The 18,620-nt window shown below is 44.1% G+C and overlaps 2 protein-coding genes across 4 annotated transcripts in view; one reads left to right on the top strand and one right to left on the bottom strand.

Annotated features, from left to right (window-relative positions):
• CYFIP1 (cytoplasmic FMR1 interacting protein 1) overlaps positions 1–18,620 on the top strand; it is a 127,458-nt gene that overhangs the window by 89,284 nt on the left and 19,554 nt on the right. For all 3 annotated transcript variants that reach the window (XM_074983298.1, XM_074983299.1, XM_074983301.1), the window contains exon 24: positions 13,797–13,940. In XM_074983298.1, the coding sequence (XP_074839399.1) occupies positions 13,797–13,940 (144 nt within the window). The remainder of the gene's footprint in view (positions 1–13,796; positions 13,941–18,620) is intronic.
• LOC142006815 (fibronectin type III domain-containing protein 9-like) lies at positions 6,912–11,136 on the bottom strand. Its single transcript, XM_074983297.1, has 2 exons — positions 10,828–11,136; positions 6,912–9,352 (listed from the first exon to the last, which is right to left on the bottom strand). The coding sequence occupies exon 2, from the start codon at positions 9,212–9,214 to the stop codon at positions 8,552–8,554; it is 663 nt and encodes a 220-aa protein (XP_074839398.1). The 5' UTR covers positions 9,215–9,352; positions 10,828–11,136; the 3' UTR covers positions 6,912–8,551.

Below are 18,620 nucleotides of genomic sequence, written 5' to 3'. Positions count from 1 at the left end.
ATATATTGCAGAAGCCTTGAAAAATAAAATGCTCTGTACATGCAAGTAAGGGAGCCAACTGAGAAGTGTGGATGGATCAAATCATTGAGTTCCCCTTTTCAGTGTCCTGCACATTCTCTAATTGAACTTGCTACATCTCTTCCATAAAACAGATATTAACTACCACTATGCCTGCTAATAAGATGAGCAGCCCTGATAAGTTTTGCAGCCCATCATAAAGTCAGCGAAGTATTGAATGAAAACATGTTTTAAAAAGAAAATCTTGGTTTGGGAGATTTTTCTGAGAAGATATGAAAATATATCCCTGGCTGGCATTGGGATTGTATTTACTCTTCAGGTTATGCATAGTTTCTCGTCACACTCTTTTGGTTAACTGGTTAGTTCGTAAAGCAGGATCAGATACATCAGAGTTAGGTACGTTTAGACCTCTGCTTTCACATCACATATACGCTGTAGGCCAATGGATATTGTGAACTGCTCCTTCTGGCTGGCATTGGGAATATGAACCATTGGCTAGGAAAAAACCTAACTGCAAAAAATTAATGCCTTTAGGTCAGCCGGAATATTTGTTTGAAATCCTGCAGAATGATGTTTTCTGACTTCATTCAAGAGTCAGATAGCCATTTGGGACATGCTGCCAGCAGGTTATGGAGAGCCAGCTCAGGAAGAGGAGGAAAAGTTGAATGACTGTAGAAATACTACATAACTTCCTAATGTGAAAATATTACTTAAGAGTCATGATCAGCTTTATCTGGTTATGAAGCAGAGTCGTCTTATGGAGGATATATAGGCCAGCCACTACAGAGGCTACTTTTGCTAACACATATTGTACAGTTAGGTATTCAGGGCTCTGTGTGTATGTAATCTAATTTATTCTGAAGAGGAAGATATTCCATCATCCAATTTAAAGACATAGGGTGAAATCTTGGCCTCAGAAAAGTCAGTGGCCAAACTCCCACTTAATGCACTCATAAGACCTACTTGTCTTTGAAGAGGAAATTATTAGTCTGTTGGGTGTCTTTTTTTTTTCCCATCCATAACCTTGCCGTTGTTGTTGTTGTTGTTGTTGTTGTTAATATCACTTATGTGGTATGGAGATAACCCTGGGAACATCAAGCATATTTTGATAACAGTTTGGTGAGGAGAATTTGATGTCTAAGAGGAGTGGAGATAGTACACTGAGCTTTTCACATCTAAACCACTTAATATTTTTAAAAAATTGATGTCTGGCTGTTCAGTTGTCAAAATTAAATCAATACTCATTCAGTTCGTAGTGGACACATCAATATTAATTTACAATAGCTGATTTTTATTAGTAACCTCAGTAGTCACTCTAAAACTATACCTTTTCATTTAATCAAAGGGCAAACTGCCAAAAGACAAGATGACACACCAAATTTAACCTGAATTTGTGGAGAGAGAGTCTGATGCAGATTCTCCCAGTTTAGAAAGCCAAATCAATCAATATGGCTGAGAGCAAGAGATTATAAATGTTCTAATTCTGTATCCGGTTATGTGAGGTGAAAACTCTCAAAAGCTCTGATGTTCTGTTTTCAAAACTAACTTAAGCATTTAGGTTAAACAATCTGTTTCACCTGTGACACTGAGGCTGTGTCTACACGTGCAAAAAACTTCAAAATAAATGGCCCTTTTCCGAAAGAGCAGGAGGAACGTCCACACATGTAAACCCATCTTTCGAAAGGAAATCGAAAGAACAGGGTGCAGACTTCGAAATATGAACCCCAATCCCATGTCAGAAAGATCGCTCCCTCTCAAAATAATAAATCGAAAGGGTACACGTGTAGACGCTCCATAGTCCGCTCTTTCGAGATACAGGTCCACCATGGCGCCTATCAGCTGGAGTGCGGGGCCGCTCAAGCTGGCAGCTGCGGGGCTCTATGGTCCCTGCGTTCGGCTGCCTTAAAGCCGCACGCACTCAGGAAACCCATGGCAGGAAGCTGAGAGCATGCTAGGAGCAACCTGCACACGCGCTCCAGCCTGACGTTCCAGCAGCCACATGGCGAGTAGCCAGCCCCGCTCCGAGCCCCCCACAAGACTCCCAGGGGGCGAAAAAAAACAAGGGCTCCCTCCTGGATGGAGCGGGAGCTGTGGGACCTCCTCAGCTTCTGGCAGGACAAGGAGGTCCTGTGCTACATGGGCATAAAGAGGTGCAATGCCACAGCCTTCGGCCGCCTGGCAATGGGCCTCCACACCAGGGGCCACCCGGAGCGTACAGCGGAGCGGGTACGCTCCAAAGTAAAAGAACTGCGCCAGGGGTATGCCTGGGCCAGGGACCAGGCCGTACACTCTGGGGCAGGGCCAGCAACATGCCCCTTCTAAAGGGAGCTATGGAGCATCCTGGGGCTCCAGAAGAGTTCACCCCCCGTGGTTTTCCTGGACACCTCTGGGGAGGAGCTGCAGCCGAAGGAGGAGGAGGAGGAGCAGCCTGGATGGGGGACCCAGGAGGGCGAGGGGACCACGGACTGGTCAAACGAAGAGGGGGAGCTGACCATAGCGATCCCCTCCCACTCCTCCAGCCAGGCGACCGAGGGCCGGACATCTCCGGACGTCTCCGAGGGACCCTCAGGTACGTCCAGGGAGGGGTGCACACCTACTCCACAGGGTGGGGGCGATGCAACGGCTAGGTGCCTGCACATGGAACCGGTGGTCCCCGGTCGCACACAGGCCAGCTCCCACATGGGATGCAGCACCCCGTGGTGCCACACCAGCGAGGCCCAGCACCCACCCCCAGTGGACAGCGCCATAAACCGCACGGGGTGGCGGCCGGTTGGTGCCAGATGGCGCCTGGGGCCCTCACCGCAGGCCGGGAAGGGCCACCTGTGGGAGAGACCCCTGGAATCACACCCAGGCTGGGAGGCCTGCTCCCGAGGGGTGGGCGGGTCGGTGCTACCTGGAGGGGCCAGTGTCCCTTGGGGCGGGTGGGGGCCCCATGGGGTGGGCTCAGGCAGGTAGGCCACAGCTGGGTCCCCTCCGTCCGGAGCACACTACTGACATACTCTCCTCCTCTCCACACAGCCGCACCATCCATGGGCCAGGAGAGCTCTGCGCCATCTCTCATCCCAGAGAGCCTGCCTGCAGCCATCGGAGGTATCCGGACTCCACCCCAGGCAGCACGCCATCGGGGCTGTGGCTGGAGGGCCCCCCCGGAGGGCCAAGGAAGACCCAGCTCCAGGCCGAGGTGGCTGAGGAGCACTTCCAGCTCACCCAGGCTGACATGGAGTGGTGGAGGGCAGCCTGGGATAGGCTGCTGGACACCCTTGAGGGCACTGGCCACACTGTGCAGGAGCACACGGCCGTTGTGGCCCACCTCCTGGCCCCCCTGGCATCTCCCCCTGCTGGCCCTGCCCCCTCTGCCCACACCAGGCCCACCTGCTGGCAATATTTGCTGGTGGTACCAGCACCCTCCCCCCCCCCGCCAGGGACCCCGCACCCGGGGGGGCAGGGGCTCCAGGGGCCAACGGGGTTCGCGGCCCACCACCCCTGCCCCAGAATGAGCACCTCGCCCTCCTCTAAGTTAGGTTCCCCCCTCTCTCCCTCCAAGTTAGGTTTCCCCCGTACATATTATTACAAACACCCAAGTTATATAAACGTTTCTTTATTATTCACCGCTCCATGCTGTGCTCCTCAGTGGCTGGTGGGTGGTGGATGTGCAGGTGCGATGGGGGTGGAGGTGGCAGGGATGGCGGGTGACGGATGTGCGTGGGATGTGGGTGTGCGTGCAGGTCAGAGGTGGCCATTGGCAAAGGCCAGCCTGAGGGCCTCCCAAATGCGGTGGCCGTCCCAGTGGGCCTGGCGGATGGGGGCGGCGCCCGGCTGCTCATAGACAGCGCCAGCTGGAGGGCCCCCCCCACGGACATAGGCATCCCCCTTTCCCTCCACAATGTTGTGGAGGACGCAACGGGTGCCCACCACCTGGGGCACATTGGGGACCCCGACCTCCAGCTGTGTGAGGAGACACCTCCACCGCCCCTTTAGATGCCCGAAGGCCCACTCCACCATGTTGCGGGCATGGTTGAGGCGCTCATTGAATGCCTCCTGGGTGGGGACAAGGTGTCCCGTGTAGGGCCTCATGAGCCACGGCTGCAGGGGATACGTCGCATCTGCTACCATGCAGAGCGGCATGGTGACATCCTCCGCCATGGGGATCTCCCTCTGGGGGACGAAGGTGCCGGCCTCCATGCAGTGGCATAGGCCGGAGTTCCAGAAGACCCAGGCATCATGGGTGCGGCCGGCCCAGCCCACGTAGAGGTCAGTGAACCAGCCCGTCATGTCTACCAGGGCCTGCAGCACCACTGAATGGTAGCCCTTCCTATTCACGTACTGGCCGGCGCTGTGTGGCGGATCGTGGATGGGGATGTGTGTGCCATCCAAAGCGTCAACGCAGTTCGGGAAGCCCAGGTCCTGGAAGCCGGTGACGGTGTTGTCCACATCCCCCAGGCAGACGACCCTATGGAGCAGCATCGCGTTCATGTCCCTGACAACCTGCAGAGGGGGAAGGGGGACATGTGCTCCAGTGCGGGTGTGGCGGCTGTTGCCTCCTGCCTCAGGCCCATTCTGCCCCCCTCCTGTCCAGCCCCTGGCCCGTGCAGCCCCTGCCCCATCCGGCCCGTTGCAGGGGAGGGTTCCCCTTGCCCCAGCCCCCCTCCCCCCCCCCGGCCCAACCTTACCTCCATAAGTACAGCCCCGACGGTGGCCTTGCCCACCCCTTACTGCTGTCCCACAGAGCGATAGGAGTCCGGGGTGGCCAGCTTCCAGATGGCGATAGCGACCCATTTCTCCAGGGTGGGGGCTGGCCACGTGCAGGTGTTCTGGTGGTGGAGTGCGGGGGCCAGCCAGTGGCAGATCTCGTCGAAGCTCTGCCTCGACATGCGGAAGTTCCGCAGCCACCTTTCCTCACCACGCGCTCCCACCAGTTGGTGCTGCTGGGATGGGTCCAGAGGCATTGGGGCACCCGGGGGGTGCCTGGCAGTGCCCTGGTGGGGGGAGCCCTGTGGCCCCAGGGGGGACCATGCAGCCACCCAATGAGCTCGGGTGCAGCTGTGCTGAGGGTGCACAGCACGGCCAGCAGGGCGTCCATGATGAGGGTGTCCTCCTGCAGGAGCTGTCGCTGGGCCTCCATGGTGGGCACGGGTGGGCTCTGCCGGGCTGGGACAGGCTGGGCAGCACTCGGCTCGTGCAGAGGGGAGGGCGGAGGGAGGGGCCCTTTAAAGGAGGTGGCCGGCTGCTGCCCTGGAAGGGCTTGTCGGCCATGGGACCCCGTCCACAGCATTTCCTGCCTTCCTTCTTTCGAAAGAGGGCTTGGAGCCGTGTGGCTGCTTTCTTTCGAATGACCTGCAGTGGCACTTCGAAAGAGCAGATTGGAACGCCAATCTGAAAAATGGCGGCGGGTGCTCTTTCGATGGCCACTTTTTTGAAAGCCGAACTTCGATTTTCGCCCTTTCGAAAGGGCGCTTACGTGTAGACACAGCTTGAGTATCTTTCCCAAATCAAAAGATAGCAAAAGATCTCAAGAGCTTGTCTCTTTCACCAACAGAAGTTCGTTCAATACCCCACCCATCTTGTCTCTTGAAGTACGTAATTCCTGTTGAAAGGCACTGGGACTTAAACTCTTAAGTGCCTATGTTTTGGTCATTGATGTGGGTACAGGGCTATACTAAGTAAAAGCCTGAAGTAATTCAAAGATTTTTATCACAGTTGAAACTTGTAAATGGATTTATTTGGGGTTGGACTACATGACTTGCTGCAGTCTTTTCTAATGCTAATCTATGATTTTATGAATACTTCTCCGTCAAGGATCTCAGTGTGGCATACCAACGTCATTTAATTTATACTTTTTTAATCCACAGAAACTTTTATGAGTCCCTGTCACAGGACAGTTGCCCTTTGTGGGAATTAAGGCCCAATCTCCCTGTGACTGCCTCAGGTGACTAATTAGTAAACAGGCAATTGGGCCTAATAAAAGTTATCCAAGTTCAGTTTGACAGAAACCCCAAAGGGAGCAAGGAAGGGCCTGTGGGAGGGTAGCTCTGAGGAGAGGCATGAGCCAGGAGGCTGTGCAAGGAGCCTGCAGGGTGAGCTTTCTGTGTGGCCCACCAGAATAAGGAGTCTGTGAAAGGTGCTTCTGGAGAGAGAAGCCTCCCTAGATATATAGAAGGCTGAAGTCAGCAGGCATCTAAGAAGGTCTAGTCTCTGAGATCCTGCCCTGGCAAGGATCAGCCTGTTGCACTAAAGAAGAGTTGTGATGTTTGGACCTCCCCAGACCTCTGAATCCAGAGAAGAATCCTGGTTAAGTAGGGACAGTAGGCCTAATACTAGGTCAGAGACTGGAACCAAGACAGCCTCAGGGGAAGAGCATGGGTAGAAACAACTCCTAGAGACAGGTGGGCTAGGAGTGACTCAGTCACCCAGAGAGATACTGGAAGCAAAGCTTTTGTTTATATTGTGTTGGCTTTTTTGTTAATAAATGAGACCCTCCAGAAGGTGGTGCTCTTTAGCGTTTAGGGCTCTTTTGGCTTGCTGATATGCTTGGGGATGGGAAAACCAAGTCAGGCCTGTGTTTACGTGCAAGGGGCTAATCAGGTAAGCTTGGAGTGATGACAGATGTCACAGATCGGAAAATCAAAATACAGAGAAGTTATGCAAAGTCATGCCGCCAGCCATTGGCAGCACCAGGAACCTATCCAGGTCTCTTGTCTCAGAGACGTGTGCCAGAACCACAAGGTAATCTTTTCTTCCTGCATGAGTCTCTCTGCTCAGAACTAATGTAGCTAGAATAAGTATTTCATCATAGCTGATTTTAGGCTCATAAGAGGTATGTAGTAGTATATTTCTTAGTGTCTGCTTTGTGTAACTTGTCTCCATTTGAAACACCAATGAATTTTCAACTCCAGACTTGGTTTATTTGGGAGAGTATGTGTAAGACAAAAGGAAACCACAAATCAAACGCAAAGATTGTACTTGATATTATTTAACGTTTACAGACTAGGTATAAAGGTTAATTTAGTACAGAAATATAATTTTGAGCATATTCCTATGAAAGGAGACTTACCATCCATTTGGCACACAATTGTGTTGTGTATCTCTCAACTGCATGCAAGTAGAACAGATTTGTTTTCTGATCGTGCCAGCTGTGATTTCCTTATGTGTGACTGATGGCCCTAAGAAAACTGACATATCTGTCACAGAATAATTGAAACACTGCAGGAGTAGATTAGTTGGAAAAGGCACACTGCCTGCTGAAAAGCATTTTAAGTGGGTGCTTGTCTGCAATATAGACCACCTGGACTTCCAGAAAGCCATTAAATTGATGTTAATGGCTATGCTAACAGTTACCCTTCTTTGGTGATGGGATGGATCGAGCTGGCTAAATGAATATTAAGTTTAAATATACATTATTTAATATTGGTTTCTAATAAATGCATAAAATCACAGTATATTTTACAGTCACACACCATATTATACAATAACACTGAAATATATCAACTTAAAGGGAAGAAATACTTGCTTAATAGATTTAAAACTATGAAATGTGAATGTGCAAAAACAGGCTAGACATATTTTTTCAGGGTGCCCAAGTTTCTAGTTCAAGGGCAGGGTTGGCAGCTTACTAAGATCTTCAGGTTATATGAATGCCCACAATCTCAAATAAATGTACTTATTCATAGCTTTTGCTCTGGGTACGTTAACAGAAATTGGTGACTGGATAAAACTTTTCCCTTGTGTTTTGTCCTTGTCCTTTAATTTAGGGACAGGGCAATCATGAGTTATGGTTTTGGGTCTCATGATCTCTCCTTGCTATGCTGTGCAATGAGTACTTCTCTCTTTTAGCTGCAGCATTAATCGAGAGAATCCCTTAACCTCTTACAGTGTACCTGGAGCACCTCTTGCTGATGTCACCATCCTGAGTGCATTTTTAAGTTGAGTGAAATGGGAATCCTCTTTTTTGAGTATGGATGAATGTAGCTGATGACTTATAACTAGGACTTGTTTTGAAGAGAACTGTCAAGTGCCAGGGTACAGCAAACAACTGCAATTTGTTAAGCAACCTGATTCTGGATGATGTGGCTAAAAAACATGACAGGTCATTATCGACGTAGTCGTTCGTGTTCAGGCTGCCTGCAGCATGGGAATAGAGGTCCCAGAATACAATTTTCAGTACAGCTTGTTTTGTTGTTTAATAATAATTCTCTCTTTGCTCTTTCATTTGTATATTTTTTGGTTTACCATTTTGAAATAAACCTTATTCCTGTCCTTCAAAACAAAAATGAAGAATTGTCTGTAATTTCTATTCTACATGCTTGGTGTTTAAAAAAAATCAAATCAAAAGCATACTTAGTTCTAACCCCTACTATTGGGAACCTTCCATCTGTACATGGGATGTTTACTGGGGCAGTTGTGATTAAGAATGCTGATGAAAATGTGTCAGCAATTGTTAAACACCACCAGTACAAACTGCAAAAGGTGTAGAATTCAGTGGGTTAAAATATCTTACAGATAGTGCACAGTAAATCTGTGCAATGGTGTTTACCAGCTATAATGGCCCAGCTGCCATTGGCACTATTTCCTGGCTTTTGGACGTTTGCATGGCAGGCTCCTTAGACATTAAGGGATTTCCTATTATTGTAGCCAGTTGGATATCATCTGCATTCTTACCCTCAACACTTTGGACTGATCTGCCTTGCGTTTTAAACTCCTCTGGGGTGAGTGACTTGTTTATTGTCCAAGCCTGCCCCTTGTCGTTTTCTGAATTGATGTTTTGTCCTTGTACACGCTCTCGTCTCTTGCGGCACAATATATGCAGGCAGCCATAAAGGAGGATCCCGGCAATGATGAGAAGCAGAATACTGCTAGTTAGCCAGATACCCACAGCCAGGTCTTTTTTTTTGTTGCTTGCAGATGTTGAATCTTCTTCTGATGTATGAAAAATTCTGCACTGGTCACTGGAGGGGTTGGCAGATTGGCAGGTTACACACAATATGTAGGTGGTTAGTGGAGTGAGGTTTTCAATGACAAATGAAGACCGACTAGCAGGCACTCGCTCTTCTTTCTGAAAATTTTTTCTCGAATAACCTGACAGCATGTTGTTCCAGTTGGGATGATACATAATGCTGTAAAAGCTGTCAGCACAACTGGCCATAGTTGGCCAAATTACCATGGCTGTGCTTCCAGTTACGTTTTGTATGGTAACTCCCATTGTGATGCCACTCGATATTTTTTCACAACTGTTTCCCCTCACAAAGGGGAGATTGTAGTTGCAGTTCCAGTAAATTAAGCAGATGTCCTGAAAGCGTCACCACAGAGGAGAACTATGTGGACCTTAACCATTAGTGTTCTGTAATTTAGAAAAGTGGTTTATTAGGAAACAGCGGGGATTTTTTACATGCAGTAATCTGGTCAGTCTGAATCTAAAATCAACAAACATCTTTGGCACTTGAACAACGAGAAGTCGTGTGGCACCTTATAGACTAACAGATTTTTGGAGCATAAGCTTTGATGGGCAAAGACCCACTTCATCAGATGCATGTAATGGAAATACCAGAGGCAGGTCTAATTGTACAGCCTCACTAAAGGAGGGAGTCCCAATCAGGAGGAAGGCCAGAGTTTCAAAAGTGTTGTCACAATCTGGGAATCATTCCCATTGACTGATGTACCGGAGTACACTGCTGTTGGTAGTTCACTACTTCAAGTTGAGCTAGCACGAGCCTTCCTGTCTGGATTGGGGATCAGACCTCCTGGCTGCAGTGTCGTCTTTGAAATATTTAGGCTAAATTAACGGCATGAATGACTGAAAATTGTTATGAAGTAAATATTAGTTATTTTACTACAGTGTGAAAATATTACTTAGCACTGTGGCTAAAATGTATTCGGTCTCCTGACTAAGTAACAATTTAGTACAGGAAAATTTTTGGGAATGGAAGATTAAAAATTCTGAAACAGTAGCTGTCCTTAAGTTGGACGTATTTTCTTTTTTTTGTGCTGGCAAAACCACTGAAAAAATTGCACATCTGAAGGACACCTTAAAGCTGTACCTCATGCCTTATTTTCAGTGAAGCATTAGCCCTTTTTAAAAAAATTGCTATTCCTATGTGGGAACGTATGTCTCAGAATTCCCAGTTGCAATTTATTTGTTCTGCTTATTTGGAAAGAATGTAAGGCAGATTCTCATCCACAATACAATTAATAAACACATTTTGAGATATAAATGCCAATGCACCTATTTAAATTATATAAGCAGTTTTAAAATACATATAAAAACCCTCCCCTCAAGAAAATAGGTGACCTACTTTCTAAGCACCATAAAATACAGGCAATAAAACAGCTGCGTCCATTTCAAAGAAATGAGTTTGTCATGGAATAAACTTGTTGGACAAACAGATGCAGGCACACCAGAGGCTAAAACGGTTTTCATAATACTAAACTTAATCATCTATCGAAGTCTCTCAGATATTTGTATAGTGGTCAGTAGCAAACTGTCAGAGCATCTATTTGCTCTTGAGAGTCCCATATCAATTTTAATTAAAATGATCCTTTATTAACTACATTTCATGTAAAAATATTTTAAAAAAAAAACAAAACCTGCCTGATGGTATTCAGACTTGTATCCATCCTCTCATCCACAGAGCTCTTTATGAATAGAATTTTGGGTGTTTATTTTTTAACAGGTGATCACAGTGTGGTGTTGGTTTTTTTTGTGACCAAGCATTAATTAAATTTTACTTTTTAGTGGGAACACACATAACATTGCTAGTATCTTAATGTTTGGAAAACTAAACTTGCTATTTTATTCATTATAAAATTGTTACTCACCGTCACTTCCTGATATAAATGCTTAGAATAAGATTTTCAGATGGTGAAACTGCAGATATGTAAAACCTTGATTTTCTGTTTCCTTTTGTGTAGGTGATTTCCCTCATCCTTTCTTTTTTGGCAGTTTTCTCTCTGATTCTCTGGACTAAATTCTTGTAGCTTGATACTTGCAATTCTGTTCTCCAGGGATGCTGGTGACATTGTTTCTTTCTCTTCTACTTAAATTCGTACATGAGCACATCTTGTCTAAGTAGCCTGTTGCCTAGGTTTTCAGAGAACATGCAGGAAAAAAGACATTCATTCTCTCACTTGCTGCCTCTTGGATAATATGTTGCATGAGCACTCCAGTTACATACTGTTTTGTATGTAACTAGACTTGCCTTGGTGATGCTGTAGTGAATAAGGCTGGCACTTCTGTGACATCAGCAGAACAGGAGGGTTTTTTGTTTTGGTATTTTTTTAGGGGCAGTAGCTTAAAGGTGGCGGGGGGAAAGGGAAGCTTCTTCCAGTAGTTAATGAGAATTTTTCCATTTCTGGTTTCTGCCTATAGCATCTTTTTGTATTCCTCTGCAATACTTTTTATTTTTTTTAATAAAGCCTTGTCACAATTTTTTATAATGCGCTTCTAATCCAGCATTTACTGCTGGATTGCTTCAAGCTGCTTTGCATGATTGATGTAAAATGTTCAAATATTCATGGAGAAATACAGTACTTTTGTACACTTGCTATTTCTGATTCTTTTGCCTTTTTTTTTTAAAAAGATTATTTTAATTCCTGCTTTTCCATAATTTTGTTCTCTTTCTTGAAGTATGCAAGTATGTTCTTTCTACAAAATGTTTAGTGTGTGTAGAACAATTAAAATACTCTAGTTTGATAAAGTAAAATACTCTTTACACTGGGATATGCTTTAACTCACACATTTTTGCTACTCAAAGTCTGCAAATTTGTAAGCCCCAAGAACAAACAAATGCAACATTTAAAATCATTACTGTGAAATATAAAGGTTCTGCTTTTAGAAGTGATTTTTATAGTGCCCAGCGGACAGAAGCATTCACCTGTGGGCGGGTGAGTTGGTTGGTTGGTTTGTTTTAAATCTGTGGTTTAATGGTTTCTGAAACATTTGGGAAAATTAATATTGTACTTCAACCGTATCAATAGGCCACAAGCATGTAGATCAAGGTTGGTCCATGACAAACCTCTCTATTATCAGTTAAATACGGAAAAGGGAAAAATATAGAAAAGATTATTGCCTAGGGATGATCTTGTAAGGAATATTCCATTAGGTACTACCTTATGTGAAAGCTTATTGAGTTACCTTCTGACATGTATTGTTAGTAATCGTAGATAGGTTAACTTCTTATAAGGGGCTCAAAAATCAAGAACATAGCCCAGGAACTAAGCTGCTGCTGAAAGCCAGCTACTCTTAAAATAAATGCATTAATCAGGAGTAGCACAAATTTTAAATTTTTTGTAAGTGTTCATCAGTCTTTACCAGTACCATTCCCATTTGATTGCCCAGTCTCCGCATGTGTTCGTGCTGTTTGTAGTTTTGGGATCTCTGCCAGCCAGTGTTAATTTAGAATTTAGTATTTCAATCAGCTGTGATCTAATAACAGGATTTTTAGCTTCTTCTAGAGCATTATCCTGCAGGGATTCTGATAATCTGCCAAACATCTGTTGAAGTTTCAGTTCACAGAAAGAATGGCTAAATAATTTGAGAAACTATCACTCCCCAAATCATTATAAATTTGAAATCTATAGCAGGTGTCAATAATTATAATTTAAAATAGTAGAGGGACATATTTCACTATGTAGCCTGTTCATGCTAGCAGAGACATCTCCCTGAACAAAATAAATGTAATAACCTTTAAAAAGTAAGTTGAAGTGAATCATCTGACTCTCAAGACTGTGTAAATACTTGATTCATTGTAACTTATTTTCTAGAAGAGTTAGCTGAAAACACAGTTAACTTCATTGGTATTTTCACTGCATATTTTTATCATAGTAAATACTGTGTTGCTCAGTTAAAATCAGAGTCTGGAAATGAGTTAAAACAACAAGCACCTTAAAGACTAACAGATCTTTTTTGGAACATAGGCTTTCATGGGCACAGACCTGCTTCATCAGATGCAAATGAGGAAGTAAAGATTCCAATACTAACATATAACCAGGCCGTAGGTTTACAATTGCATCACATTAATCAAAAGATAAAGTTGTAACTAATTGCAGTTTTCATCATACTATTAAACAATAATACACTGTCAATTTATATTCAGTACGGAAGCATGTCCTCTGGAATGGTGGTTGACGCATGCGTATGTTTCACGTATCTAGTGTGTAAATACCTTGCATCCTCAGCTACAACCGTGCCCTGCAAACACCTGTTCTCACTTTCAGGTGACGTAAGTAAGAAGCGGGCAGCATTATCGCCAGTAAAAGAAAATAAACTTGTTCATTTTAGTATTTGTCTGAACAAGAAGTAGGACTGAATGGACTTGTAGGCTCTAGTGTTTTACATCTTTTTGAGTGAAGTTATGTTAAAAATCTACACTTATAAATTGCACTTGCATGGTAAAGGGATTGTACTATACTACAGGTATGAGGTGAATTGAGAAATTCTTTTGTTTATCTTTCTTACAGTGAAAATATTTGTAATAAAAATATAAAATGAGCACTGTACACTTCTTGTATTCTGTATTGTATCTGAAATAATTGTATTTGAAAATGCAGAAAAACATACAGGAGTATAATAAATGTATATTGGTATTCTATTTTACAGTGCAATTAAAACTTACATTTTTATCTAGATTATTTGGTTTTGGTTAATCACATGAGTTAATGGTGATTAATTGACAGCCCTACTTAAAATATTTCACCAAAGGTAATATACATTGTATCCATGAAAGTTTGTTATGAAAATGCAGTGAATTGAATTATTTTTGTTGATGCTATTTTTTTCCTCCCACCAGGCTTTGAATGTGGCATATTCTAGCATTTATAGCAACTACAGGAACTTTGTTGGTCCCCCTCACTTTAAAGTCATTTGCAGGCTCCTTGGGTACCAGGGCATTGCTGTGGTAATGGAGGAATTACTGAAGGTGGTCAAAAGCCTGGTATGTTAACAAATTTTCTCTCTCTTTGTATCCCAGATTGCTTCTTATGGAGGGGAAATGTTTTATATGCTATTGAAGTACATCTAAACATAAGTATCATTCATTTAGCTGATTAAACATTGTGTTCAGAAAACTATAAAATGTGTGTGAAAGAAATGGAAATATATTTAAGAAGTTTCATCAGCTAAGTTCTGCATGGATGCATAAACCTAAACTATTAACTTTTCCCTGACTTTTCTGAGTTTCCCGGTAGCTCACTAAATTAAAAATTTCTGTTAACTTGTAATTACAGGTAGGAATCTCGGGGGAGGGGGGAAAAGATACTTGTAAGGGAATTCTGTGGCCCCCTGCCCCGGCCAAAAAAAAAAAAAATCTGAACATAGTATTTTAAAAATTCTGCAAAGTTCTGTGTATCTCATTTGTCAATAAATTAATGTAAAGACTTCATCATGACAGTGGGGAGCCCAGGCCACCTGCTGCAAGGAGACGAGAGGTCACCCTCCCAGCACCCTATGGCTGAGGAGTGATAGGGACAGGAAGTCGGGTGGGGTGTGTGTGAAGAACTTCCTGCAGATGGGGCAGATTTCTGGGGTTGGCTCTGATCCATCCCCGGCTACTTCTTGCAGAGAAAGAGGAAATCCCAGCCATTCCAGTCCAGCCAGGACTAACAGCTGAGTCCTGTGCAGGGTAGGAACACAGGCTGGGGCATCCCCTGCCCCACTTCTTTTCCCCTCTCCTCACTATCATTTTCCTCTCTACCAGCTGCTCTGAGTTCCCATAATAACATCATGGAGCATGATTGCTGTTATAGCTTCCCTTTGTTTTGTCATCAGAAAGTCTTTTTTTTTTCTGCAGGGAAGCAAAGAAATCTGTGGAGGACATGTATGTGACATTAGAAATATGAAGTGTAAAAACCTGCTTTTTAATCTAGAATATGTTCTAAGACCATTAGTGGTACCCAGGAGCTTAATGGCCCAGTGCTCAAGACAATGATCTGTGAATGGCTTTGTTTTTCCTGTAAGCCAAAACTGTGGTTGTTCCTACAAAGACATGTGACCATGCCCACTGGTGTTGGAATCTGGCATTTTTCTATCTGGATAGAGAGAAAAAAACAAAAGTTTCCTGTCCTGGGGATATTCTATTCAAGGAACAGGAAACAATCAATGTTATCTTCACCTGGCCTTTGAAATGGCCTCTGATCCTTAAGATGATACTTATGAAGAAATCTGAAAACAAAGAACTCGAAGGATGCAAGGAACTCTTACACCCAGACCAGAGAAAAGATCAGCTCTGGTTGGAAGGATTTTATCTGAAACAAGGACAAGGACAAGAAATATGATTTCTAATGATCTCCCTCAGGCTATGGCTACGCTGTAGCCATAACTTGAAATTTTGTTAAGTTACTTCAAGTTTAACTTGTTTCCAAATAAGAGTTATTTTGAAGTTTCCACTACCCCCTCACAACAAGGGGTAACAAAAATGGAATATGCTATTTCAAGCACAGTGTATTTAAGGATACAACTGTAGCAACCACAGTGTAGCCATAGCCTTAGCATATTAGGATTGGCTGTCATGTTTTATTTTAGATTACTAACTTAATTTGATCTTCCTGTTTTCATTTTCAATTGCTTAAATCCTACTTTTTATGCTTACATGTATTACCAAGCACAGTGTAAATAATGACCTGTGGGGGAGCCAAAGCTGTGCATCTCTCTGTCATTGATAAATGGGTTGAACATCTTTATGAGCTTTTATTGTGTAACATTTTTAAACAGAATATGATGGATTTATATGGAATTTTGGTCCCTCGTGACTGCTGTATTCTTGGATGCTTGCAAATCCCTATAGCTGAGCCCTCCCAGAGCTGAGCTGGTTGTTCTGGGTTGCTTTGGTGAGGGGCTACTACCCCAACTCTCTGCCTTTTTGGGGGGAAACCAGGACTTCTGGACCAGCAGGACTGGGTGGTGGGGTGAGCCAGAGGGCAGGTATGTGGGTTCAGTGCTATGATAAATCCACCAGGTGACAACCTGTGTGATCCAACCCATCACACTGGAGAGACCAGCAGGATAATGTACACAGCTGGTTGCTCTGGATACTGGTAGTGATTTTAAGTATGTTCTAAGTGTGGTGGCTGGAGACTAGACAAAGCGCTTACTGGTTTTTTATTTTCTGCCCTCTTGTTTTGGGTAAGGGAAACAGAGTCAGGGAAAACACAGCAAAATGAGAGAGAGTGAGGCCCACAAACTGGAACTTCACCAGGCCCAAGTTGCAGAGAAGGAGAAGAACACAAAAGACATAAGGAATTAGGAAGGCTTGAGATAGAAGCACAAACTGCTGGAAAAAAAGCTGCCCAAAAGAGAGCCCTGGAAGCCCAAAGGGAAGCTCAAAAACATCAGAATCCCAACACAGTAGGAGCCAACTCTCCAAAAATCCACAACTGGGGTTGACTGAGCCCGGTTTATGATGAGCCTGAATATTTCATCACCTTTGAGAGACTGCGCCATCCATGCAAGGACCAGATTAAATTAAGCAATGAGCTGGATCCGGCCCATGGGTTGCAGGTTCCCCACCCCAATCCTAGACATTCCATTGAAAATAATGGAAAGTGTGTTTCTGAAATTCTCTAGGCTGCTTCAGCTATCTCAGCTCTTACCCACAAAAGCTCATGACCTAATGCATAAATTTGTTAGTCTTCAAGGTGCTACAGGATGGCTTCCTCTTTAGAAGTGTGTTTAGATAATCCCGTGCGGAAAGAATGCATTGCTAGCATTTGGACAATCGTGGGAGACAAATGAGGGACAGGTGTTCCAGCTCAGCTCAATTCACTGCAACTTAGTTTTGTTCTGATCACTACAGGTTTGGTTTTTTTTTTTTTTGGTTTTTTTTTTTATTTTTTCATATTTGTGTAACAGCTGAAATCTTTTTTCCGCCTTCTTTCTCTCACGGTTTTCAGTAATACTGCCAGCTGACCAAGTGTTGGGTAACAAGGAAGATTTAATCTTTAAGACTGATCTAGCAACGCACAGCATCCAGCTTGTTTAGTCTAGTGTTCAGACCATATGTCAGCGGAGTTATCCACACAACCTTCTTCTTTATCTTTATAGATGGCCGGTGTGTAAGTGGGGAGGGATTGCCTGCTGTTGGGCATGTAGAAGCATAAGGCCAAAAAATCTGTACCAGCATGCATTGCATTTTACAGGCATAAGGCAAGAATTTGCGGATATCTTTTTTTTTTTTTTTTTTTTTTTTTAAAAACTCTTCCTTTTTCCCCCCTCATACCACATCTACCACCCTGGCATTTGTCATCTTCTCCTGCCTCATCAACTTAAAATAACCTATTGACTTTATTGTCATAATTGGAAGCAAGGAAGGGATTGATGTAGAATGTTCCCCCTGCACTATCCCTTCTCCCGCTCCCCCTTCCCCCCAAAAAAAACCTTTTAGAATTCTTATCTCTTCTATGATTGCAGTTACTTTAACAACTCTGTTGGCTTATTATTATTTTTATTATTATTATTATTATTATTATTATTATTACTACTATTATGTTTTTCCTCAGTACTTGAGTGCAGTAGCAGCAATAATAAGGAGCTATCCAAGCAGAAACTTAATGACACGTTAGTTATTGTGGCATTTTGTTTGCAGAAGTTTTTGAATGTGAGGTGGATTTTTAAACTTTAAAAAATAAATCTTGATCTCTCTCAACCTTTCTACTTCACTGATAAATCTCAAATCTGACCAGTACAGAGATACTTTTGTGGATAACTGTATAATTAAGAGCATGTTTTCACAAATAACATTTTGTTAGTCTAATTGTTTATACTGTTTCCCTAACTCATGAGACTTGTACTGTAAACAAGGTAGGTCAACAAGGATGGCACCTGCTTCAGGGAGTTCACAGTCAAAGGACAGGCAGATATTAGGGGAAAGAACAAAACAGTTTTTGACAAGTCCATGTGATCCACCGAAGGCAGCATGCTAGTGATGGGCCTCTAAGAGGGACATAAACCTGCCATGGTTGAGCTCAGATAGGTCACACCAGTGTGTGGGAGCCACATGGAAGAGATGTGGGAGAAGTTCAGCAGCAAGTAGACAAGACTGGAGATAGGTGGAAGGGAGGGTGTTGGGACTATGCTGGTTTTGACATGACACAGTTAAGGCATGTCAGCTTCAAAGCCAGTGGCATGACCACCATCAGACTGGTTGCTTTTGACTATCCTACTCCTAGGGGTCAGTTACCCGTTTTGCTGCTGGGTGAACTGGAGGTGGCCTTTTTGTGTGAGATTGAGACTCAGACCCCTAACTTTCATTACTGTAGGTAAATGGCTTAACCACACAGCCACCGCATCTCTGAATAGGGTGGGATGGGCTTTTGAAGGGGTGACAAGAAGCTTAAACTTGATGCCCTAGCAGAAGGGAAAGATTTGACAAAGGGAGTGATGTGATCTGGTCATGTATGAAGGGTGGTGTTAGTGGCTGTGTTATGTTTAAATGGCAGGGGACAAAGTAGAACATTTGTTCGCTAAGCAAGGTAGGATGTAATAGCTATACACTCCCATGGAGTGCTTTTCACCAACACATCTCACATTGCTTCACCATCTTCAATATATTTGTTCTTACAAAACCCTTATGAGATAGGGAAGCGTGGCTATTGCCACTTTGGAAGGGAGAACTAAAGCA

Source organism: Carettochelys insculpta, chromosome 1, assembly GCF_033958435.1.
Source record: "Carettochelys insculpta isolate YL-2023 chromosome 1, ASM3395843v1, whole genome shotgun sequence".
Lineage (NCBI taxonomy): Eukaryota > Metazoa > Chordata > Testudines > Carettochelyidae > Carettochelys > Carettochelys insculpta.
Note: the sequence above shows the minus strand (reverse complement) of the source record. Positions and strands in the feature narration are given on the sequence as shown.

Bases quoted from the DNA above. Each gene is read 5' to 3' on its own strand.
- LOC142006815 (XM_074983297.1), bottom strand. From the start codon at position 9,214: ATGGGAGTTACCATACAAAACGTAACTGGAAGCACAGCCATGGTAATT.